This window comes from Grammomys surdaster, unplaced genomic scaffold (genome assembly GCF_004785775.1).
Source record: "Grammomys surdaster isolate TR1022 unplaced genomic scaffold, NIH_TR_1.0 201, whole genome shotgun sequence".
Taxonomy (NCBI): domain Eukaryota; kingdom Metazoa; phylum Chordata; class Mammalia; order Rodentia; family Muridae; genus Grammomys; species Grammomys surdaster.
In genome coordinates this window covers 7,207,167-7,232,796 of record NW_021604646.1, presented here as the reverse complement: position 1 = coordinate 7,232,796, position 25,630 = coordinate 7,207,167, and the positions used below count along the sequence as shown (strand labels likewise).

The following is a 25,630-nucleotide window of genomic DNA, read 5'->3' as shown; positions in this document are numbered from 1 at the left end:
GGAGGGAGGGAGGGAAGGAGGGAGGGAGGGAGAGAGAGAGAGAGAGAGAGAGAGAGAGAGAGAGAGAGAGAGAGAGAGAGAGAGAGCGAGCGCTCTGGAAAACAAACCAGGCAGTCTCAGGTCTAGGATGAAGTGTGGTAATGACCAGCCTGGGCAACAATAATAAAACCTTACCTCATAACACTCAGGAAATACCTCATGCCCCCTTTACCTAAAAGGGCTCTACATTAAGGACACTTGAATTAGTAGGTGACCTCGGACAAATTCTGGTTTGCAAAGGGCACGGGTTGGCCCATGGCCGTGGAGAACCAGAGCCCACCCACCTGCTCAGGCTTCAGGCCGGTGAAACAGAACATGCCAATCTGGTCGGTGATGTGCTGCCAGTTGTGGGAAGAGCCCTCTTTCTTCAGGTTGGAGACCAACTGGGTCCTCATGCTGATGATGCGGTCAGCCATGCCTTTCACCTCTTGCAACCTGTGAGGAAAGCAGAGGGCCGTCATGCTCTGGCTAAATTTTATTGTAAGTGCTTTGATTGGTGTAAGTCAGTCAGTGCTTGGTGCTCTTGGAGGCCAGAGGAAAGTGTTGGATTTCCTGGAACTAGAGTTATAGATGGTTGTGAGCCACCATGGAGATGCTGGGAATTGAACCCAGGTCCTCTGGCAGAGCAGCCAAAGCTCTTAACACCTAAGTCACCTCTCCTGTCCCAGATAGTTTAATTATTAGTCATAGTGTACTTGAGTATGGAAGGAAGTTTAAATATCATTTGAAAATAGGAACACAGGCTGCAGAGATGGCTCAGCGGTTAAGAGCACTGACTGCTATTCCAGAGATACTGAGTTCAATTCCCAGCATCCACATGGTGGTTCACAACCATCTGTAATGGAATCTGATGCCCTCTTCTGGTGTGTCTGAAGACATCGACAGTAAATTAAAAAACATTGACATAAATTAAAAAAAAAGAAAAAAAAGAAAATAGGAACACTAATTTGTTGGTTAGACAGTAAAACATGACATGATTTTAAACTTGGTGGCAAAAACATTCCTGCCTTCATAATGGAGACAATGGTCTACGCCACACACCAGGTGCTGAGGACAGAGATGTGGTCATAGCCCTAAATGGTTACAATAGAGGTCAAAGGCCAGGCATGTAAGAGCCATGGTGACACAAGGCAGCACAAACAGAGCAGTGCTGGGCTGCAGGATGGTCACAGAGAAGTGAGGGGACTGAAGAGGACAGATAAACTTGCTTGATTCTCAATAGTCTTCCCTGTTCTCAGAACTGCCAGCTACAATCCATCCATTCCTGTGGCTCTGCAGGGGATTTCTTTTGTTGGCTTTTTCACCAACTGGACCACTCTGACGACACTGAAAGTTTATCTCTCAGAGGGTTGTATGTTTATTTTCATCAACAGTCTCTCTATGACAACATGCACAGCTACATCGGAGGTGACAGCTGTCAACTAGAGACTAAATGTTCTTATTTGAGCCAGTGAGCTGGGAATGGTGGTAAACACCTGTAGTCCCTCCCAGTGTCGTGAGAATTCTGGAATTTTGGTATCTTTAAAGAACGCAGAAATATTAGAATATATTTTCATTTGAATCCAAACGTGGGGATGTGGGGCTGCTTCAGACTGACCATGGCTGCTGGCTATGACTTGTTTGCCTTGTGTTCTAGCAGAGGCGTGGTTTTGGCAGCCTTAGATAGTTTCTGACATTGTGTGACGTTTGAAATTCTGGGAACTTTTCAGAGGGTATATAAATCCTAGAGCCCCGACAGGCAGGGTGGGTGGTTGTTGGTCACTCAGGACAGTTGGTTGCAGGGGGGTTGTTAGTAGTTGTGCTCAAAGAAAAAACAAGAAAGAAATTAAGATTCAGGGATCTCTATCGCTCTCTCCTCTCTATCCTTTTTTTTCTCCCAGTGATAGGGGGTGAAATGGGGGAGGGGTTTGGGAGGGTACAGGGTGGGGAAAAATGAACCACAAAGTAGCAAAGGCCAGCTACATCCCAGCACTTAGGAAGCAAAGGCAGGTGGATTTCTGTGTTTGAGAACAGCCTGGGTTACAGTGTGAAACATTATTTCAAAAGAAAGAAAATCAAGAAAGAAAGAAACAAACAAGCATAAAGAAGCATCGGGCAGCAGCTGGCTTTACCTCAGCAACATCATTAATCCTGGCCAGGGCAGGGTAGCTCCTGGCCTCTGAGTGAGATCAGAATTTTAATTTTTAGTGACCAGAGCCACTTAACTTTATTCACTCTGAAGATCTGGGTCCTATAGGGACTGAGCATGTGACCTATGTATCTCACTTAGCAAAACCCTGCCACCCTCTTGCCGGAGAATCAAGTTCTGACTTCTCACAAAATCAATCAAGTGCTTCCTGACAGGCTGTCTTCTCTAACTCCCTGAACACTACTTGGTGTTGTTTTTTGAGTCAGCTTTGCATGTAGTCCAGGATAGTCTCAAATTCACTTTGTAGCCAAAGTTGGTCTTCCCTGGAGTTATGAATGGTTTTGAACATGGGTGCTGGGAATTGAACCTAGGTCCTCTGCAAGAGCAGAAAGTGCTCCTAACTGCTGAGCCATCTCTCTAGTCCAAAATAAATAAAGCTTTAAAAAATGATTTAAAAAACAGATTAATATGAAAAAACAGGTACTGAGATTTGAGTATAGATAATAAAACGGTAAGTATGTAGAAACACTGATTCAGTGCTAGCCAGTGAGAAAAGTACAGGGGGGCTGGGGATATAGTACAATGCATGCTTGTCTACATGCATGAGACCCTGGATCTCATCTCCAGCATCACAATACAAAAATATCTTTTGAAGGAAGTTTCCTGTGCCAGGTACTTCAACTGAACCTTGAACTGCCTTCAAGGGAAGGCAGGTTTTATTTACTAAGTACGGAGATGACAGAATAAAAGAGCCTGCCATTTTTTGAATTTATGGGGAAATACCAAACTTATTTGTGCCAACAAAATGCACACCCCCTTCTCTTCCATCTGCTTTTTCCCACCCATGGAACTGTAGGTGGCATGGAACAGCGAGTAATCATTACCATTGCTTCCGCAAGTCTGGAGAAGTCAGGATGGTGGCGGCAATCCGGGCCCCATTGAGAGGTGGGTTGGAATACAAGGGACGGATCAGGATTTTCAGCTGTGACTCCACCCTTTTGGCTTCTTCTGCATCTTTGCAGACCATTGTGAAGGCTCCCACACGCTCACCTGAAACGGCAGAGGATACTGTCTTCTAGCAGGCTGAAACAAGTAAAAATGACACTTGCTACATGGTATCAGTTTCTGTCAGAAGAACCACAACAGTAGTTTACGTTTTGAGACAGAGTATCATCACTCTGTAGCATAGGCTGGCATGGAGACAGGTGATTCTCCTGTCTCAGCCTCCAGAGAGACGATGGGATTACAGGTACAGGCTACCACATCTGATCACCTGATGTAACAGTTCCTCACTAGAAATAAACAGTGTGTGACCAGTCAGAAGGATGAATTTTGAATTGAGGCACAATAGAAAGCATTCAGAGTCTTTTTAGCATGCTGCCCCCACCCTCCTCTATCAAGAGGGTTTCCCTGTCTGAAAAAAAGAGTCCTCCCCCCACCTGCCCCTGGCTGACCTGGAACTCACTCTGTAGATCAGGCTGGTGTTGAACTGATACTCACCCGCCTCTACTTCCAGAGTGGTGGAATTAAAGGTGTGTGCCACTGTGCTTGTCATTACCATTTTTTTTAAATTTATTTATTTATTTATTTATTTATCTATTTATTTATTATTCAATTTATATGAATATACTGTAGCTGTCTTCAGACACTTCAGAAGAGGGCATCAGGCCCAGTTACAGATGGTTGTGAGCCACCATGTAGATGCTGGGAATTGAACTCAGGACCTCTGGAAGAGCAGTCAGTGCTCTTTTCTGCTGAGCCATCTCTCCAGCCCACCACTTTTTTTTAGTTACTATGTTTTTTCCCTGGGGCTGCTGTGGTACACCATCATTGTGTATATGTGAAGGTCAGAGGTTAATTTGTGAGAGTCAGTCTCTCCTTCAACCATCTGGATTGAACTTTGGTCATCAGACTTAGTGGCAAGCACTTAACCTATTGAGCCTTATTGCTGGCCCGGGATGTCTTTTTAATGTGTTTATCTCCTTGGCTCCTGTATTAATTAATTTGCATGCAGAAATAACTAATTATTCCTTATTTATTTTCTTCTTTTCTCACTACAGGAATTTAAGGACACTGAAGATATGTCTGAGAAAATCTACAGTACTTCCCCCCCATCTTAGGAATACTGCATATTAGGAACATGTAAATGTACATACACATGCATGTAAACTGTCCCTGTAGAGTCTCTGCTTTGTGGCATTCTCCCCAAGCTCTCCCCTGAGAACACACCTTACGTTGGGCCCTCTGGCTTACCGTATAGGCCCATGTTCTTGGCATACGATTGGCAGAGGCAGACATTGATGCCCTGCTCGATGAAGTGCCGCACGGCCCAGGCATCCTTGTCCCCATCACCGCTGGCAAAGCCTTGGTAGGCCATGTCAAAGAATGCGAAGAGATTCTTTTTCTGGGAAGGACCAAGAAGACCAGTGTTTGAGGCAGGCTACCTGCAGAGGCCCAGCTCAGTACCATGCTGCTTATTCACTCCAACACAGTCAACAGCTTCTCCACACACGGCAGTAGGAAAGATGTCTGAATTCCAGAGTTAATTTATCAACATACTTTAAAGTTGTTTTTTAAAAAAATACTTTTATGGCCATGGTTCCTCGAAAAGATTCTTAATCTCTGGTGCAGGAGGCACCCCTAAGGCCCACAGTGGTGTGGGATATTACTTTTGGGCAGGACTAGCATCAGTCTTTCTGATGAAGCACTGTCCTATACCCGGGGCTCACAGATGACCTTGTGAAGTGCTCTCTGCTGACTGCTTCTGGGCCTTACTCTGTTTGAAGCTGAGATTCAATAGAAGCAGTATGGGGGGGGGGGGGGCAGAGGATGATGGGAATATTTCTCTCTGGGAAGTTTGATTAGTGTCACAGCCAACTCCTCTCAAAGAAAAGGCAATGCTGAGCAAAGCAGCGAGCAAAGGAGGGGACTCGGAGATGTGCCTCAAAGGACGAGCAAATAGCCACTGGCTGGGACAAATGGAGGCCACCACAACAGCTGCTGTGCCAAAGATGAATTTTTGAGTTTTATCAGAATTCACTATATCAGGACTGAAGGATGAAAACTATTTTCCAACTGTTCACATAATTATGGAACCCGTTCCTGGCAGCTTATCCATGTGTGGGCTGGGGGCAGGCTCAGGGTTAAGCAACCAGTCACGGATGCTTCCTTCTCACCTTCACCACGGATGCCATTTCCTTCCACTGCTCTGGACGCGGGTCCACGCCTGTGGGGTTGTGAGCGCAGGCATGCAGGAGGAGAACACTCTGCTCTGGGATTTTCTAAGGAGAAACAACCGAGACTTTTGTTGTGCAGCTTAGCTTTAAAGGAAACCGCCGACACACTACAGGCCACGGTTAGCCTAGAAGTGAGAAGGAGAGCCTGGAGCTAGCTGCCTCCTCTAAGTCAGATAATGAAACCAGCTGGGAGGCACCAGACGTCTGGCCTGGAGAGCCGTACTTACTGAGATGTCTTCTATGGCTCCGGAGAAATCAAAGCCGCAAGTCTTGGGGTCATAGTATCGATAACCTTGGAGCTGCATGCCGGCATCCCGGAAGATGGGTGTGTGATTTCCCCAGGATGGTTTGGGCAGAAAGACATCTCGGCTGAACTTAAAAAATCTTTGCTAAAAGACGGGATAAAAGGGAATGAGAAAATGAAGAAAGAGGACAAAATGCTAATGTTTCCCAGAGAGGAAGTATTTCCTTCTGGCTGTAGCAAGATGGCCTGAGTTGGAAACCAGGCTCTGAGAGTTATTCTGGCTATGAGGTAAAACACCTGTGCAGGCCTCACCAGCCCAAAGTCTCTCACAGGGGAATTTGCTGGCTTATGGTCTTATGTCAACTTACAGACACTTAAAGTTATTTATGTTGTTTTATTTATTATGTTTTAATGTGGGATTTTTTTTTTTTTTTTCGAGACAGGGTTTCTCTGTATAGCCTGGGCTGTCCTGGAACTCACGCTGTAGACCAGGCTGGCCTCGAACTCAGAAATCTGCCTGCCTCTGCCTCCCAAGTGCTGAGATTAAAGGTGTGCCCACCACTGCCTGGCTTAATGTGGGATCTTGTGGGTTGTGATGGTTTGTATGAGCTCTGTCCAGGGAGTGGCCCTATTAGAAGGTGTGGCCCTGTTAGAGTCTGTGTGGCCTTGTTGGAGTTAAGAGTGTCACTGTGGGTGTGAGCTTTAATATTCTAGTCCTAGCTGCCTGGAGCCAGTATTCTGCTAGCAGCCTTCAGATGAAGTTGTAGAACTCTCAGCTCCTTCTACACCATGCCTGCCTGGATGTTGTCCTGTTCCTACCTTGATGATACTGGATTGAACCTCTGAACCTGTAAATAGTTCAATTAAATGTTGTTCTTTATAACAGTTGCCTTGGTCATGGTGTCTGCTCACAGCAGTAAAAACCTAAGTTGGTACCAGGGTCTATCTAGGGTATTGCTGTGATAGGCCTGACCATGCTTTTGTTTGGAAGAATGTGGATTCTGGGACTTTGGATTTGGAAAGCAGTGGAATGCTTTAAATAGGGCTTAATGAGCCGTCCTAGTAGGAATATGGAAGACTGTTACTGAGAGTAATTTGAATTGTGTAGACTTGACCCAAGAGGTTTCAGTTGAGAATTTCAATTATGTGGCCTAGAGATTGTTTTGGTGGTATTTTGGTGAAGAATGTGGCTGCCTTTTGCCGATGTCTGAAGACTCTGCCTGAGGCTATGGTGAAGGGACTCAGATTAATTGCATTGACAAAGGAAGTCTCAGAAATGCCCAGCAGAGACTTTGTTCTCTGGTTAAATCTCATGAAGAGCATTTTAAACAAGTGTAGCAAGATGAAAAAGGAAAAGTATAAAATATATGGTTCAAATATTAAAGAAGCACCAGGAAGTGAAATGGATCTGAATCCTGTTTTCAAGGATATTAGTTTGAATTAAGGGAGTAGTGACGTTGGGGCAAGATCCCACCCAGATAAATTTAGGTCCAGGTGTAGTACACTCCTTTAATAATACCTGGAGATAAAACCAAGCAGATCTCTTAGTTCAAGGCCTGCCTAGAACAGAGAAAGTTCTAGGTGAAGAAAAACTTAAATCCAGGCTTGGTGGACCATGCCTTTGGAGACAGGCATACAGATCTGAGTTCAAAGTCAGTCTACAGAGCAAGTTCCAGGACAGCCAAGCTTAGGCAGTGAAGGAGTTGGAAAACAGAAAGCTGGTGATAATGTAATAGAATGGGGGTGGGTGTGGGTGGTGGTGGTGGTGGTGGTGGTGTATGTTCCAGCCCCAGCAAGCAGCAGAACTCAGCAGCTTTGGCTAAATGGCTCTGGCTTTATAGCCAAGAGGAGAAGGAGACTACTGGACAGTAGATGCTGGTTATCTGGAGTTAAGAAATTAATGGTGATTAAGAAGAGACCAGCATCATTGAGATGAAATTTGGGAAGTGTTTTCTGAGACCACAAAGGAGCTGTGTTCCAGAGATAGCCAAGGTTGTACCTCGTGCTGCAGCTGTTCTTGGTAATAGGTAAGAGTCACCCAGGTGGTACTGGTTTTGAAGGCATGAAGGGGTCGTGGAGAGCAGCTGAGGCTTGGCACTGTGAGAGGCCATGGAAGGGCATTGGTGAAGGTGCAGCCTCAGTTGCAGTTAACGGCCTAGGACTGAAGGGGTTATGTAAAGGAGTTGAGGTTTGGCATCATGAAGAGAGCCTATGAGAGGCTATTGGTGAAGCCTAGTAGCAGCAGAAGACCCCAGGATATTAGAGATGCCACTACCATGGGATGATCACCAAGAACAGCAGTGGCAGTGGGGTACATTGACCTGAGCTTAAGAGTGCTACAGAGGGCAGAGCTGGAGAAGTGACGCCAGCCCTTTGGAGGAGTCCAGAAGATCATGTGTGGATCCCAGACATTGAAACAAGAAGCTTGTAACATTAAAATTGTATCTTGGAGAAAGTCCCCAAGATGTTCAAGATGCCAGAACCGTGGTCTATCTACTGAGGAGAGCTGCTAACAGGGAGTGGAAACAGCCCAGGAGATAGAAGTTTGTTATAGTTGACAAGGCTGAAAAAAGAGTTGCGGATCTGAAGACTGCTTTGACATCAGCCATGGAGATGCAGAGTTTGGAGTTTGCCCAGCTGGTTTCTTGTTTTGCTTTGGGGATTACAGTTAAGTGATTGGTTGAATCTTAGAAGAGACTTTGAACTTTGCCCTTATAAGAGTTGCCTTGGTCATGGTGTCTGTTCACAGCAGTAAAACCCTAACTAAGACAGACTATTGGTGAAAGTGCAGCTCAAATGCAGCAGAAGACCCCAGCATTTTGGAGATGCCAGTACCATGGAATGGCCACCAAGAACAATAGCAGCAGTGGAGTGGAGCCAGCGGGAGCCTAGCTGTGTGTGCTGCAGAGGGTGGAGCTGGAGAAGTGACCCAAGCCCTTGGAGGAGCATAGATCGTGAGTAAATCCCAGATAATTGGACATTGAGTCTTTATACTGTTGGAGTTTGGTTTTTCTTGGTTTAGAATATGACTGTACCCCGGTTCTTCCCTTTTGAAGATTTTTAATTTTGATTTTTATAGGAGCCCACAGCTGAAAAACTTTGAAGTTTTAAAAGAGATTTTGGATTATAGAGAGGATTCGATATATTTAAAGAGACTGAAATTTTAATGTGTTTGAACTTGTTAAAGCCTATGGGATTTTTAAAGTAACTTATGTTTTTATCATGAGATCTTGGAGTTGAATATGAAAAGAAAGGTGTGGCTTAACGGTGATGTGTGTATCAAGTTGACAAGGGTCAGCTGTGCTGGCTAATCTTATGAACCTGACACACACACTATAGTTATCTGAAAAAGAATCTTAACTGAGAAGAGGCCTCCAAGATCCCACTGCAAGCCATTATCTTAATTAGTGATTGATGGGGGAGGGCCCAGCCCATTGTGAGTGGAGACATCCCTGGGCTGGTGGTCCTGGGTTCCATAAGAAAGCAGGCTGAGCAAGCCAGGGAAACAAGCCAATAAGTATGACCCCTCCATGGCCTCTGCATCAGCTCCTGCCTCCGGGATCCTGCCATGTTTGAGTTCCTGTCCTGACTTCCTTCAACGATGAACAGTGATATGGAAAGTGTAAACCAAATCCTTTCCTCCCCAACTTATTATTATTTAAAGATTTATTTGGGGGCTGGAGAAATGGCTCAGTGGTTAAGAGCACTGACTGCTCTGTCAGAGGTCCTGAGTTTAATTCCCAGCAACCACATGGTGGCTCACAACCATCTGGAATGGGATCCAGTGTACTCATCTGGTGTGTGGCTGAAGACAGCTGCAGTGTATTCATATAAATAAATAAATAAATAAATAAATAAATAAATCTTTTTTAAAAATTTATTATTCCGACCCTTAAGGCTCCAGTCCTGGAAATGGTCTGCAGAGTGAGATGCTGCAGGGGAGACACAGTCAGTCTCTCTAGCCTTTGACTTTAGAATTCTGCCATCTCTCCAGCCCCCCTCACCCCCCACTTAGTTTTTGATCATGGTGTTTTTGATGCAGAAACCCTGACTAAGACATGAGTTGAGTAAGTTTATTAAGACACATGCTCCCTATCAATACTGCATGCTGTGCTGGGCACAGTGAGCCACGCCTTCAACCCCAGCACTTGGGAGGCAGAGGCTGGTGGCTCTCTGAGCTTGAGGCCAACCTGGTCTACAGAGCTGCGTTCCAGGACAGACAGAGATACATAGTAAGACCTTGTTCTGAAATGACAAAACAAAAAACTCCAAAACCAAACTTAAAAAACCAAAAACCAACCAACCAACCAAACAAACAAAAAAAAACACCCCAAACCCCACTCTATGCTCAACACACTGACTTTACTATTCCTTATCATGTCTCCACAGTGAGTTCTTTCACCAGAAAACCGGAAACTTGCCAATTCTGTGGGAAGAGGAAGCCTGGTGCTGCGTGAGTAGCCACACACAGGCTAGGATGCCCTGTTAACCTTCTACTGAAGGTTCATTCCTGAAGGAGCTCCACTCACCAGAAAACTGGCTCCAACCCTTAAGGCTCCAGTCCCGGAAATGGTCTGCACAGTGACGAACTGCAGGGGAGAGACACAGAGTCAGTCTCTTGAGCCTTTGACTTTAGAACATCATTCTTTTAGCTATTTGATTATTTGTATAGGGCTATTTATTTACTTTGAGTATCTTGTCAGCATGCTTGTTATGTACACCATGCTCATGCCTGTTGCCCTAGAAAGCCAGGAGGCATCAGATCCTTTGGAACTTGTAATCTTGGAGTTACAGATGGCTGTGAGGTGTCCGTGGTGCTGGAAGTCAAACCCAAGCTCTTTAGAGGAGCAGCAAGTGCTCTAAACCACCGAGCCATCTCTCCAGCCCCTGTTCAGTTATTTGTACTGTGTGTGTACATCATGTGTACACGGGGATGAGGTATACACATGGCATAGCATGTGTGCATGTGTAAGACAAAAATTTTAGAATATAAAAATTCTTTCTCAATAGGATAAAGGAGTGATTTCTACACACACACAAAATATAAAGACACTAAAATAGTCACTATATTCAAATGTTACTTTTAGAAATAATGTAAAAATCCAGCAACCTCCCGATACCATGTTTCTTTAAACAGCTAGTCAACAAGTATGTTAGGACAATGTTAATATACTTTGCTTTTATTCTTTGTGGTGCTGAGGATTGAACTGAGGGCTTTTACACATGCAAGCCTAGTATCCCACCAGTGAGCTATTAGTACACCCCAGCCTTTGTCTTGATATCTTAGGCAGAAAAATAAATTTGAAAGCACATCCATTACGTCACATTTCTTACAAAAGACAGTAAAGCACAGTCAGTGCGCATGCCTTTATTTTAGGATCATGGCCTTTCTGTCTGTGCCATGGGGCAGGGCAGCAGAGGACAGCCACACCAGCCCTGCCCCCATGGTCTACTCATGGCTGCTTCTTCCATCCAAGCTGGAAGCTTAACACATGATTGTGGGAACTAATTATAGGCCTAAACGAGGCCCAGAGAGCCATTTCTAATGCATATGCAATATAAAAAAGATGAAATTCATCAACACCAACAACAAGCTGGGTCAAAATTATCAGTCAGATTCTGTCAAATGTTCAAGATAATTGATACAGTTAAACTTCCAGTCTAAAGAGTAGTTATTAGTAAGTGTGGCCGCATCAGCCATTACACACATATAAACTGAGTTAACATTTCCCGTTATTTTAAAATCACCACATATGTAAACAGAGCTAGTATGAAGATGAAGCCCCTGGCTTACCCGGCCGCTCTTCAACACTTCGTTGTTCTCACCCAGGGCCAGCTCTGCAGAAGCCTTACAAAATTCAGCCAGTCCCCCAATGGGCAGGTACTCTTTGTCCAAATTTTTTGCAGCAATCTGGGCCTCTGCCTAGACAAGAAAACACAAGTCATAGTTTTCTCTTCTGCTTTCGTACTACTAAGATGACAATAAACGACTTATGAAGTAAATGTCAGAAGCAACGCTGCTATTTGGGTTGGCTATGAACTCCCGGGCCTTCATGGTCGTCCTGCTCCGCTGGGATTAGCCATTTGGCAAGCCTTATATTCCATATGAATTTACTGTTTAAGAAGGATAAGTGGAATATTTGACAATTTGTATTACAGAACAGAACTACTTTTTATATTTATTGTTTTATATTTTAATATTATCATCTTTGTGAAATTAAATTCTATTTATTTTGAGGTAAGGTTTCCTTCTATGGACCAGTAAGGTGGTTTGGATGAGAATGCCCCACAGGCTCATGTTTGAACACTGCATCCCCGCTGGTGGAACTCTTTGGGAAGGTTAGGAGGTGTGGCCTTGTTGGAGGAAGTGTGTGTGCCTTCTGCTTACTTGTAAATCAAGATGTGAGCTCTCGGGTGTTCTCTACCTTGGAGTCACTCTGATCTCACCGACTTACCCTCCAGAACCATATGCTCAATTAAGCACTCTATGACTTGCTTGGTCACTCTGTTTGGTCACAGTACCTGAAAAGTAGCTAAGACTTCCAGGCTGGCTTGAACCTGCCAGTATCTTGTTACAACCTTCAAAGTGCTGAGATTTTTTTTTTTTTTTAATTGTTTTGAGACAGGGTTTCTCGGTAGCCTAGGCTGTCCTGGAATTTGCTATATAGAATAGGCTGACCTTGAACTCCCAGAAATCTACCCGCCTTTGTCCCCTGAGGGCTGGGATTAAAGGTATGTGTCACCGTGTCCAGCACAATTACTGGGATGTGTGCCGTCATCTTGGCTAAAGGATGGAAAGGTATAGCCTTTCTTGGTTTCCACGTAACATAACAGGGTTCTCTTGCAGTGTGTAAAAATGAGACTTATGAGCAACGTGTTAGGTATGTGTGAGACGACAAAATCCAACTGACTGTATAAAAGGAATGAATTTCAGGTTACACGCCGGTCTGGGGATCTTTCACTATGACAATGGAGGTGACAGTCACCCTCCCTGGCTCACAGGGTTGTGGTGAACTGTTGAGATCATGGACAATAGTGCTTGGTTGTGGTCCAGCCTGCAACAGCAGCTTATCAAATGGACAGTAATGGTTGTGGTCCAGCCTGCAACAGCAGCTTATCAAATGGACAGTAATGGTTGTGGTCCTGCCTGCAACAATAGCTTATCAATCACTGAATACATGTTTAGAATTCCTCTCCTTAAGAGACAATGTTAAAATTGTAGACCTCTTGTGCCCCCTCAGGATTAGGCACCATGCCTGACTTACAATCTTGCAGACCTTGTGGCTCTGACCCACTTTCACAGCATGGTCTAGAAAACCCAGGTGAGTCACAAAGCCAGTGCCAGGACCTGTGGGTCTCGGAGTCCTGGTCCAGCACCCCTTTTGGCTCCCTTCAGGTTCCACATCTTATGCTAGCAGGAGACAAGTGCCAAGCTCACCTTCCGGACACTGGGGAGCACGTAAGGCTTTCCGTTATCATCCCGGTAGGCACCAACTCCCAGGTTCATCTTCTTGCTGTTGGTATCTCTCTTGAAGGCTTCGGTAACTCCCAGGATGGGATCTGGAGGTCCCATTTCAACATGGGTCCACCAGGAGCTGAAATTAGAAATATTTTACCTCAGCCACGAGCTAGATTCCTACAGCCAGTTATGTCTCTGCTCTGCCAAAGATCCATTTTGGCACATGCATGTTATACAACAGGCACCAGCTATCCAATAGCACGAAAGCCTTCACAGAAGACTGAGATCAGCATCTTCAACAGAGGTATAACAAGAGGCAGAAAGACAACACCCAGGTTATTTTGTGTAGGATAGGGTGCAACCACAGGTTTAAACATTTTTTTTTTTTAAGATTCATTTTATGTATGTGAGCACACAGTTGTTGTCTTCAGACACACATCAGAAGAGGGCATCAGATCCCATCACAGATGGTTGTGAGCCACCATGTGGCTGCTGGGGACTGAACTCGGGACCTGCAGAGGAGCAGCCAGTGCTCTTAACCTCTGAGCCATCTCTCTAGCTCCTTAAAAAATTTTTTCTTCAACTTCTTAGTTAATAATGAAAGAACAGCTCATATACATGGTGACATTTTATTCAGCTGTTAAAAAAAAAAAAAAGTCTACAGAGTAAGTTCCAGGACAGCCAGGACTACACAGAGAAACTCTGTCTCGAAAAAAATAAAAATAAAAAAAAAATGAAAATTAAACTTTCAGGTAAGTGAACAGAACCAGTAAATATTACAAGTGTGGTAACTCAGACCCAGAGACAGATGTTGCATGTTCTCTCCCTAGCTCAGAATCTTTAGATGTAAGTGTATAACCTGGAGTCCCCACAGAAATCGGGAAGGTAAAAGGGACCAAGGAGACAAGGTACGCTGGAGAGGGGGACAGGACACAGGTGCTATAAAGGGGGATATGGGAAAAACCAGGGTGGGATTTAACTGTGAGGCAGAAAGGGAGAGGAGGCCAATAAGGGGGTGGGGCATAATAACTCAAAAAGTGTTGAAAGGCCTCAGGGAAACATTTTTCATTTCTTTCACACACTTCACGAAGCTATGCCAAGGCGACAATGTTCCCCAAGAGCATTAAACTACCTAACAAAATGACAGGCCTGGGGGACCCTTCCTTTGGCTTGTTGGTCAGGGGAATCTAAGAGACTCCCAAACTAATATGGCTGTTGCCGCTGTCCTCCCAGAAACTGAAGGTAAGTTCCCCGTTGTTGAAAATAGCACCTGCCAGCCAAAAGACTTGGAGAAAGTGATCTGGAAGCCGCCTCCTGTGGACTAGGTTTCATAGTATCCTAAAATGCTCTGCAAGCTGCCTAGGGGGAGGAGCAATCAGTAGGCCTGCTCAGCCTTAAAACCTACAAACCACAACAGTGACCAGCAATGGCAAGATAGCTCCAAGCAGGCAAGGCTGACACTGTGTATCTTGAGGCAATCCACAGATGTCCAGTAGGCTAAAGGGTCACTAAATAAGAGCGAATTCATGCCTTGTAGTCTGTGATTTTTTTTTTTTTGGTTTGGTTTGGTTTAGTTTTTCGAGACAGGGTTTCTCTGTGTAGCCCTGGCTGTCCTGGAACTCACTCTGTAGACCAGGCTGGCCTTGAACTCAGAAATCTGCCTGCCTCTGCCTCCCAAGTGCTGGGATTAAAGGCGTGCGCCACCACCGCCCGGCTGATTGTTACTTTCTGTGGGGTCTTCTTTCTTCCACCTTTCTTTACCCTTTTCCTTCCACCCTTCAACCCCCTAACACTAGAATAAGAGAAAAAAGGATAGAGAGCAAAGGAAAAAGATCCTTGAATAAAGTAAAGGGTCAGGAAGGGGACAACGTTATCTGGTTAGACTACTTCCTGCTGATTAGGGGTGTTGAGTTCCTTTGGGGAAAGTTTGTTGGTTTGCTGTCAGGATATCTAATTTCTTGTTTCTTCTTTTTGCACAACTACATAACAAACCTTGACCAACAGCATCCAACAACTCACCTCTTGGGGCCCTAGCATTTATATACCCTCTGAAAAGTCTCCAGAATTCCAAACATCACAACATCACAGACAGTACCTACAGCTGGCAAAACCATGCCCTGCCAGAGCAGGAGTCAAATCATAGCTACTGTGGACAATCTGAAGCAGCCCATGTCCCACACCTGGGATTAAAATGAAAACATACACACACTTCTCATTCTCTGGTTCATTCAGTCTAGTTTGTTCTCTCTTCAACTTGTCTGTGTAAAACTCTCCTTTTTCTCTCTGCACTGGTCTGTCAAATCGTCCTCTGATTTGTCACTTTGTCCGCCACTCAATTAGACATCACCTTCCAATATGGCTGCTTTCTTCTACAAACTAACTTTACCTTCATTGTTTGGAATTAAAGGTGTGTGTGCTAAGGCTGAGCCGCAACACAGTTAGAATCAGATTTTTACAGTAAACACAATCTCAGGGTTCATGGTCTGATCCAATATTCTGCAATACGCCCCAAAGTTTCAGACATGTTCCACTCTGCCCAACTTTTACATGGGTGCTAGTGATCTGAACTCAGATCCTCATGCCTGCATAGCAAGGACTTGAGCTACTGAACCATTCCCAGGAAAGTCACCTGGGCCAGGTGATTATACTGCCAGAGCAGTGTCCCTCATTTTGCCTTGACTTTTGGTAAATCCCAAGATGCAATAGGATGTTCAATAGCCACTCTTAGCTTTCTTTGATAGCTTCTTTTGCTCTTGTCTCACATGTGTCCAACAAGATAGCAGCGACAACCAACGACAGTTTATTTTTACATGCTGAATACTGTAGAGTTCTACAGGATGGCAGGAGTCTACTATATCACATAAGAGTTGACAAGTCTCCCCACCCCGCCCCCAGCAAGAGAGGACTTGTTCAAACAAATGAACAAGTGCACCACTATGTCTAGCTTGTGGAGTTGCTGGGGATTGAACCCAGGGTTCTGTGCATGTTGGGCAAGCATGACTCTACCAGTTACATGTCCAGCTCCTTGGTTTTAAATCTAGTTCAGGTGCTTCTGTCTACTGGAGCTTACATTAGGATTTCTGCTGTTTAAACAAAACCCACCCTCACTGTGTGTCAATAATGTGGAAAGACTAAGTGCCTAGCTGATGTGTTTTCCACCTCTGATGGACTAGGTTACAAAATCCTCAAACAACAGGCTTCTGCTCTAGTTCTCAGTCCTTATAGCAATCCATTTGTAAGCTTCCTGGCAAATGTAAGTTTGCCAACCAGTGTTGGTTTAAGAAAAACATGCGTTAGATGAGTACTTAACCCAGGTGAAAGGCATGGCTGTTCTGAATAAAAACCAAATTACTTTTATTCACCTTAGTTACATGAACTCAAATTCCTTCAATGTTTCTGAGTTCATTTAGGGAAAACTGGTGTGGACATGGGAAGAATTGGGAGGGGGGGGAGGGAAGGTCAGAAGTGATGTAAATTCAGGGTATCCATGTAGGCAGTTCTCAAGAAATTAAAAAAAATGCAAGTCAAATTTATATTAAATGGGATGAATTATTGGAAAAGCTTAATTTCAATAGCAATTATTTGTTCCTATTCTCATTAATATATAAATTATTTGCTAGTGAAGGGTTCTACTGCTGAGCCATACCCCAGTCTGGATTTCATTCTTTCTTAAAGATTTATTTATGTATGTGAATACATTGTCCCTCCCTTTTGGATACACCAGAAGATGGCATCAGATCCCGTTACAGATGGTTATGAGCCATGTGGTTGCTGGGAATTGAACTCAAGGCCTCAAGCAGACAGTGCTCTTAACTGCTGAGCCATCTCTCCAGACCTGGATTTTATTTTTTTATGTTTAGACTTAGAGGAATTGAACAGGTCGTATGTCTTGCCCTCCACCCCCGCTAGCACCAGGAGTCACTAAGGTGCATTTGTTAGAGTTAATAATTTCCTAGTTTGGTTTAGGTCTGTTTTTGCTCACATACTCTCTCTAGGAAACCATCTATCTCCTTAGGCTCCACTTGGCTGTAGTGGTTTCCCTTTTGGTGACACTGATGCTTTTGGTGCATTTGTAGCCAAGTGCATGCCGCCAGCCTGTATTTCTCATGATTGGGGTAATGTGTTTCTTTTGGGAATAACAATTATATTTCATGTCATTGAAGACAATTTCTAATAACCTTTACATGCTCAGACAACGTGTTAGTTAACGGACTGGTTCTGTAGCTACACAGAATTTCTGTGACTGGGCAGACACTGACTTCTAAGTAGATTGAAAGTATTTTGATTCCAGGCAATGGTGGTACACACCTTTAATCCCAGCACTTGGGAGGCAGAAGTAGGCAGATTTCTGAGTTCTAGACCAGCCTGGCCTATTGGGTGAGTTCCAGGGTAGCCAGGGGCTACACAGAGAAACCCTGTCTCAAAAAACCAAAAAAAAAAAAAAGAAAGTCTTTTGATATTCTCTATGGAGAGCAGTCACTTTATGGGCATGCTCTCTGCCGGCACTTTAATAGGGGATAAAGGACACATGTGCTAAACTGTGTCAAGTGTTTTCTTGTTTGCTTAGGATGCCTGTGTGGGGACTCACATCGCTTCCTCTGTCCTCCATTTTCACTGGAAACAGAAATTAAGGGATCCTTAACAAGTGGTTGAGCCCACACTACACCAGGAGAAATACAACTGTTGGTTTCTCAAGGGGAAAAAAAGGCAGGATTCAGGATTCCCTTTTACTCTTAAAACTTTAAAAAAATCTAAAGAACTTCTGTTCTTTTTCTCCCTTATCTGAGATTCAATTATCCAAAAAGCACAAGAGGATGCCAGCCTCATACAGATGGCAGTCCCCGAGTCACCCGGTCTTGTCTCTCCTCACATGGGAGAGGCCTTTACTGTTACGTCTGCAGCAGGGCCTGGGTACCTAAGACCTGCACCTGGACTCTTAGGTGTAGATACGGCTTCAGCCACTTGGCCCTGAGGGCTACAAGCGCTCTCTGTGTAGCTCAAGGTGGCCTGGAACTGTTAAGCCATCTGCCCACAGATCTCCTGACTGCTGGGATTACTGTGTCTGGTTATTAACACAGTTCCTGAGCTCACAGTGGGTGGTGTAGGCTAGTTGAGTGCCTAGCTGCAGCTCCTCACAAAGCTTCCACTTGTGTGGGGTTTAGCTATTAATATTTACTGTGTTGGGAACTAAACTTGAGAAATCTGAAAGTTAATAATCATCTGAAAGCAAGAATCATGGGAAACCATGCGCATCACCATAAATAACGCCTTGTATTGCTCCGAAAATAGTTTTGACCTGCCGGGTGTGGTGGTGCCTGCTTGAAACCTCAGCATACGATAGTATCAGATATATGAAAGAGTGTGTAAAGACAAATTCAGATGGTGAATCCTTTTTCAATCTCTCTCTCTTTCCTTCCTTTGTGGTTTCAAGGTTTTCATCTCCAGAGATTATCTTCAGGCATTGAAGGTGGTAATGGGGACCTAGGCGACTAGAGGGGTAAGGCGCTCTCAGTGCACCTTCAGAACAAGCACAGAGCTCTGGACGGGACCCTACTTATGCCTTGGCAGACAGCTTTGCAGAACTCAGCATCTACTTGCATATTGGAATTCCTGTCTCCTTCATGGCCAATGTCCAGGTCTCGGTCGATGGTGCGTTTTCAGGTCACCATCCTTGCTGTTATCAGAGCAGCCTTCCTAACGCTTCCTTGGGCAGGAGCCATCCTGCCAGGCCCAGGATGGAAAGCAAGTATCTGAGAGAGCGGTGGGAGAAGGCAGGCAGTGGTACCTGGTTAATAACTCTGACGTGTCAATGTGTTTAGTGTTTGTTCAATCTAGAGGGCCTAATTTTCCTGGTGTAGTGATGACTTTACTTGCTATGATGTAAAACAGCATTTTTTTTTTTAACCTTTTCCAATCAGCTCAGACAGTAAAGTGTATACTTCCCTAGACGATTTCCCCAAACTTAATGCTAACTCTATGGTTCTGCTTAAATGGAAACCTTTCACCCGGATTACCTGGCTAAGAATTATTTTCAGACTTATTTTTGTGTATGAGTGTCTTGCCTGCATGTATATATATGCACTGTGTGCATGCCTGGTGCTAGAGGTCAGAAGAAAGTATCTGCTCCTGTGAATCTAGAGTTATGGATGGCTGTGAGACTCCATGTGGGTGCTGGGAACCAAATCCGAGTTCTTATGTCTTTTTTTTTTGGGGGGGGAGGTTTGAGACAGGGTTTCTCTGTATAGCCCTGGCTGTCCTGGAACTCACTCTGTAGACCAGGCTGGCCTTGAACTCAGAAATCCACCTGCCTCTGCCTCCTAAGTGCTGGGATTAAAGGCGTGTGCCACCACTGCCTGGCTAATTTGGCCTTCCTAAAACTGGATATGAAATATAGGTAAGTAGAATTCTCAGGCTTTCATTTACAACCGTGTTTGGGATTTCCTGGAAAGTATTAGCTTTCCTTATGATACATGCACCCTCTTGGCAGAATGGGTACATGATTGTATCAGACTGAAGGCTTTCACTTCATGTTAGACTAGTCCTCTAAGGAAAAAGATCATTTTACAGTTTTTCGTAGGAGAAATAAGCAAGAAGCCTTTTATAGTTTCATATTATATAAACGTTGTTGTTGGTGGTGGTGTGTGTGTCGGGGAGGGATCTACAGGCTGGCCTCAAACTCATATAGAGATGGTTGCTTCTGAGCGATGGGATTAAAGATGTGGGCCATTATTCCTGGCTATATAATGAAAGTCTTTAGTGGTTCTCAGCCTTCCTAATGCTGAGACCCCTTTAATACAGTTCCTCATGTTATGGTGACCCTCCAACCATAAAATTATTTCATTGCTACTTCATAACTCTAATTTTGCTACTGTTATGCATCCTGCCCCTTGCAAGCTGTGGCAGTGGGTAAGCTAGCTGGGGACAGTGCTGGAAAGCTCATCCTTGTGGTGCCCACATAAGAGAGCTAGCTAGTGGGCTGACCAACTCAGCTACCACCCAGATTCAGGGCTATGAGTTGGCTTGCTTCCTTCTGGAGTGTGTGAAAGGCCTGTTCCTGAAGACCCCCAAGCTGCAGGTTCCCTAAGACATAGGGCAACATCAGGATATACAAGAGAAAGTCCCAGTGAGGTTCCAGTATGATAGTGTAGCAGAAGCCAGACGTCTCGAAACAGACCAATGACTCATTGCAATGAACATTTGCAAATAAAGATGCCTGGGCCGAAGGGTAAACTGTGGGACACACACTGATACATTAGAGCTTCCATACATTTTAAAATCTTTTTTAGTGGTGGTGGTGGGGTGTTTGCAGGGGCAGAGGATAGACATGAAGGGACAGGGAGATGGATGGGATTGGGGTGCATGATGTGAAATTCACCAAGAATCGACAAAAAGTGAAAGAAAAAAAAAAAGAACAGCTGCTTTAAGGTGTCCTAAGGTGATGGTTATAAACCTGCCGTGTGCTAGTGTGCTTGAAGTTGGGACTGTAAAGAGTAGAATATTAACCACTTCCTACGAGATTAGGTGTGGGGTGACCAACAGGGAGACATTTAACAGTGCAGCCGGGCTGTGAGTCACAGTGATGACTTTGGGACAGGGAACTGAGTATGTTTTTGGCTAAACCCTCAGAAAGACAACCGAAGTCCTTGAAGGAAAGTTAGGGAGGTTTCCGGGAGGGGGGTACCTACGAGCTTTAGTGCTAGGGAGGAGAGGGGTTGGAGGAAAAGTGAGTGCGACACAGGGTTAAGAATAAGGGCGGAGGATATGGAAGCTGCATGCTGCTGCAGTAGAAACCGGAAGGTATGGAAATCAGGCTCCGGGTAACTTAGGGAAATGTTCAAGTTCTTTTCATCCATCTAGTCTCTGTCAAATGCTTCAGCAGGGTGCAGCGAATTATTCACTAGGATTTCCTAGCCAGCCAGGTCCCACCGGAAAGTGCAGCCAGTCAGTACTCCCAGCCAGCCTCACTCTCATGAGTAATGCAAGTGGCAGGCTCTGGCCGACCTGGTGGGGCTCCCAACAGAACCTGTGCTTGGTGCGCTGTTAGTTCTGTTATTTAAGAGCAGATTTTTTTTTTTTTTCTGGCTTTGGATTTCCCAGGGTTTTACTTTTTTCAATGGTGTCTTTTAATAGCCTGGCCTGGGCAAACCGTGGGGATTCAAGCAGCTTACCCACTTAGGAACTGTGTGAGCAGAGGCAAGGGAAGAGACTCCCAATCTCAGGAATCCTCATCTGTTAAATGTGGTGTAACAGTAACGGCATCTATCTCAGAGGGTGAGTATTAATGGACACAGTCGGAGGACCCAGGCACAGTTTCTGATATTAACTGGCAGTAGTTTCTAAGTCACTACTACAGTGTCACTTGTCACCATTCAGCTATAGAGCCCTGCAAGATCAATATGCAGTGTCTTCAAACAGGATGTGGCCATAGGAACTTATGGCCACATGAATATCTTTCTGGCTTTAACATTATTGTTGTTATTATTTTACATTCTCAGGTGACATCATCTTTATCCATTCTTAGCTCTAGGCAAGGAATAAAAAAATTATCCCCTAGCTAGGTAGTGCTGAAGCACACCTTTAATGCCTGCTATGAAAGAGGCAGAGACAGGCAGATCTCTGTGAGGCCAGCCTGGTCTACAAAGCGTGTTCCAGGACAGCCAGGGTTCTGTTATACAGAGAAACCCTGGCTTCAAAACCAAAACCAAAACCAAACCAAACCAAAAAAAAAAAAAAAAAAAAAAAAAAAGTCTTCCCTTTCCTCCTTTTAGCGGTTACTGTAGCTGTGAGGGAAAAACAGATACTCTGAAACAACTCAGATAGGTTTTGGTTTTGCTTGTTTCTCATCCCCAGTTCATACAGGAGCCATGCAGCCACCTGCCTATCGACATCACTGTCAAGAAGTGCAGAGTGAAATGAATACTTTAACTGTCAAGGACATTCAAAAGTCCAGAAGGCAACTTTCATTTTTAAAAAAAAGGCCCTTAAACAATGACAGAGCTGCCTCTCGAAAGGACAGGAGGTATATCATTCTTGTTTAATAGTGTGAGCAACACTTACATAAAATATGTAGCAGATAAATTCTCTAGAAGCCTCAGCCATGAATATTCTTGCATACCTCGTAAAAAATGAATGCCCCAATTTCAAAACACCGACTTTCGAGCATGCTAAGCACAGGAGCAGTGCTCCTTTGATCAGCTACGACTGCTCAAATGCTAGGTTCTCTATGTCCCTCATTATCCCACGCCTTAAAACTGTGAAGACTGTAGACATGGGAGAGTTCTGCTATTTGTAAAGAAGTAGCATTAGACGAAAACCAGAGTGCTCCGGGGGATAAACTGATAACCTATGGCCTACAAAATGATCCCTACCAATGCCCTTTGGACAGAAGTGCAGAGCCGCAAACATTGAGCAACATGTTGTGACCACTCAACCAAAAGATGCTAGGTACAAAGTATTCAGATAAGCATTTCAAATGCTTTGTATTTCCCAGAGGCTTATGCAGCTTTTGAAATGTCTCTTATTTATTTACAGCCTCATGCTCTAGCACAGGTTGGCCCAGAACTTTTTTTTGTAGCTCAGGAGAATGGCCTTGAACTCAAGGCAATTCCTCTGTCTCATACCCCTAACATTTTGCTTTTGATACATATTTTGCAGCACTATGTGTAGATTTTGATCTTAAAAAAAAAACTACTAAAAATGCTGCATTTGTTTAAAAAATGAGGGCTTGAAATAAAAATAGACAAAAGTGAAAGGCATTCCACCAGCCAGGCATGTATCTCTGGAACAGTGGCTTACCTGGTATGCACTGAGGCCCTGGGTTCTATTCCCAGTGGGGGAAGGGAGAAGGAAGCTGGTTGTAATAACAGTGGGAAGGTACAGGTACAATGACTGAAGCATGTCTCAGGCAGGCCTGGTGTACATAGTAAGTTTTGGGCTAGCCAGGGCTACATAGTAACCCCAACACTGAAGCAAGTATTTAGATACAACTCGGAACTAAGTTGCCAAGGCCTCTGCTCTCCCTCACCTTAAATTCTAACTGGGAAATGACAGAAAATGGACAGTAGTCAGGCTCTCAGACTGAAATCACTAAGCAGTTACACCCAAGGGGTAGCTCGCCAAGAAGTTTAAGGAAAGGTCAGGTCTTTCAGGTATATACATTAAAAACAAGGGATATTTCAAGGTTAAAATAACAGGAAAACTGATTTTTCTCCTGCCCATAGAAGTACCCCTTTTTTGTTCTCCAAATCGCAGCATAATATAAATCACTTTCCCCCCATTCTCCCCTTCAGGTGGGTAGGCTTAAAAGGGCACTCACTGGCATGGAGCCCAAAAAACGGACTCTGGGAAGGACAGACTGTTCTTCTAGCTTGAAGACGCTTGAACACATTGAAAGGAAAGAAGGCATGCATAAAAAGTTAAGTAGGGGGCTGGAGAGTTGGCTCAGCGGTTAAGAGCACTGACTGCTCTTCCAGAGGTCCTGAGTTCAATTCCCAGCAACCACAGGGTGGCTCACAACCATCTGTAATGGGATCTGACGCCCTTTTCTGGTGTGTCTTAAGACAGCTTTAGTGTACTCATATACATAAAAAAAAAGTTAGGTAGGTTTCACTTTCAGTTAGTGTGTGCCCCAGGGAGGTGCCTGCAGTACTCCAGCAGATTTCTCAAATCTGCTCTCCTGGGGCTCAGGGAAGAACTAAGAGTTACTACTAGTTTCCATTTAGGCCTGGAACTTTCTCTCAGTACACCTTAGTTTAAGATGACTCATTTGTTTTTTTTCTTTCTTTCTTTCTTTTTTTTTTTTTTTTTTTTGTTTTTGTTTTTAAACGGAAGCCAGTCCTCTTGTCTTGCTCACAGCTGCATCACCAGCAACTGGTCCATTGCCTGGCTCGGAGAAACTCGGTTACGAAATATTTACGGGACGGAAAGAGCCTACTGAGATGCAGAGCAGAGAAAGATTGATTGATGGCTTCCAGTCAGCTGAATCTCCCAAGGGTTTAAAACAAAGAAAGTGCATTACACTTCAACTCTTTTCCATCCAAAGGCCAGACTAGTCTGCCGGGCACTAGTGTGGTGACACTGAGGGAAAGGATGCACCATGCCAAGGTCACGGATGCACGCGGGATCTGGGAGCCCCGAGAATCTCTCTCCATGTGGTCACAATTTCCCTTGGCCACGCAGGGCCCGCTTCTACACAGCACTGCCAGATTTAACCCTCCAGACCCCGACAGCTGGACCCGCCGCCCTGCAGGGCAGCTGGTCAAGGGCACGCGCGCCCCCTGCACCATAGCCAATCAGCGACAAGCAGCTCCGGCACCATAGCCAATCGGTGAGGGGATGGCCCAGCGCCACCGCCCACGTGCTCACCCCTCGCCCCGCACCCCACTGTGCTGAGTCTACATCTTGGACCCCCATCACCCACTAGAATGGGGGTCCAGGTGAAGTCGAAAGTCACAATTCCCATCCCCGGGAACTATGCTGGCCCTCTGTCCAGCGATGCAGGGAAGGGATGAGGGGTCCTGAGGTCACCCTGGGTAGCAGACACTAGATTCTCAGACCCGGGACAGGCAACCCTTGGCGACATGGGAGGGTGAGGGTGCGTGTTTGATCGCGGGGTAGGGTGGAGGTTTCGCAGGGTCCACAGTTCGGCTGGGCAGGGGCAGGCCCGCGGTCCCGCTGCATCTCCGTATCCCTAGGCTCACCTGGCTCTGGCAGAGGCTGCAGCTGCAAGGCCTGGGTGAAGGGCAGCAGCCATCCCGGAGAGGACGCGGCTGGAGTGCAGGAGGGCCATGGTGGGCGGTAAGACGGCAGTGGATGGTGGTAGAGCCGCGATCAGGGGACGCGTCCGCTGGAACCAAGGCGCGGGCTCCTAAAAGGTGAGGACAGTGACTTCCCTGGGCGTGGCTAGAGCGGCCCGGCGCCGGGAGCGAGCCTTGTCGCAGCGGCCCCTTGCGGTCGGGGGTAGAACGACGACGCCTCCACGGAGGTCATGGAAACTCGCAAGGACACTGCTAATCACCGCCTATGGAACCTGTGAAGCTTGTACGTGAGGATGCGCAGTCCGCGGTGCTCAGCGCTCTGCATCCAGTTAATCACCCGGCATGCCAGAGGCAGCTACTAGTGTGCCAGTTTGAAAGGTGGGAAAACGTAGGCTGAGCCCAAGGAAGTATTTTTTCCCAATGCTCCACAACCTTTAAGACCCAATGTGGTTTTCCTTTCAACCCACCAGCTGGAGTTTCCCTAAATGCAGGTCTCGCAAGGTCCAGATTGCTTCCATGTCCCTGTTAAGAGGACAGCAGTCAGTCATATTTTGTGGGGCAATCGTGAGAATTAACTGAGATTAGCAGATTATGCTTTTAAAAAAAAATAGGGACCGATTAGTAAATACAAAATAACCCATGACCAACGACAAACTTTTGCACATCAAATCTTCAGAATTATGTTTGGAAGAAATGAATACATTTTTGAAGAGTGAGGGAATGAATGTGAGACAAGCCCGGAAGTGGACCAAGTCCATTCTGAACATG

At 45.2% G+C, this 25,630-nt stretch overlaps 1 protein-coding gene across 1 annotated transcript in view; it reads right to left on the bottom strand.

The window, feature by feature from the left end:
* Got2 (glutamic-oxaloacetic transaminase 2) overlaps positions 1-25,009 on the bottom strand; it is a 27,803-nt gene extending 2,794 nt beyond the window's left edge. Inside the window, exons 1-9 of the mRNA XM_028770391.1 lie at positions 24,806-25,009; positions 13,086-13,242; positions 11,442-11,570; positions 10,177-10,236; positions 5,631-5,792; positions 5,344-5,448; positions 4,421-4,571; positions 3,052-3,217; positions 324-474 (exon numbers count right to left, since the gene is read on the bottom strand). Coding sequence (XP_028626224.1) covers positions 324-474; positions 3,052-3,217; positions 4,421-4,571; positions 5,344-5,448; positions 5,631-5,792; positions 10,177-10,236; positions 11,442-11,570; positions 13,086-13,242; positions 24,806-24,894 — 1,170 coding nt within the window. The 5' untranslated portion in view covers positions 24,895-25,009. The remainder of the gene's footprint in view (positions 1-323; positions 475-3,051; positions 3,218-4,420; positions 4,572-5,343; positions 5,449-5,630; positions 5,793-10,176; positions 10,237-11,441; positions 11,571-13,085; positions 13,243-24,805) is intronic.
* Positions 25,010-25,630: the final 621 nt, after the last annotated feature.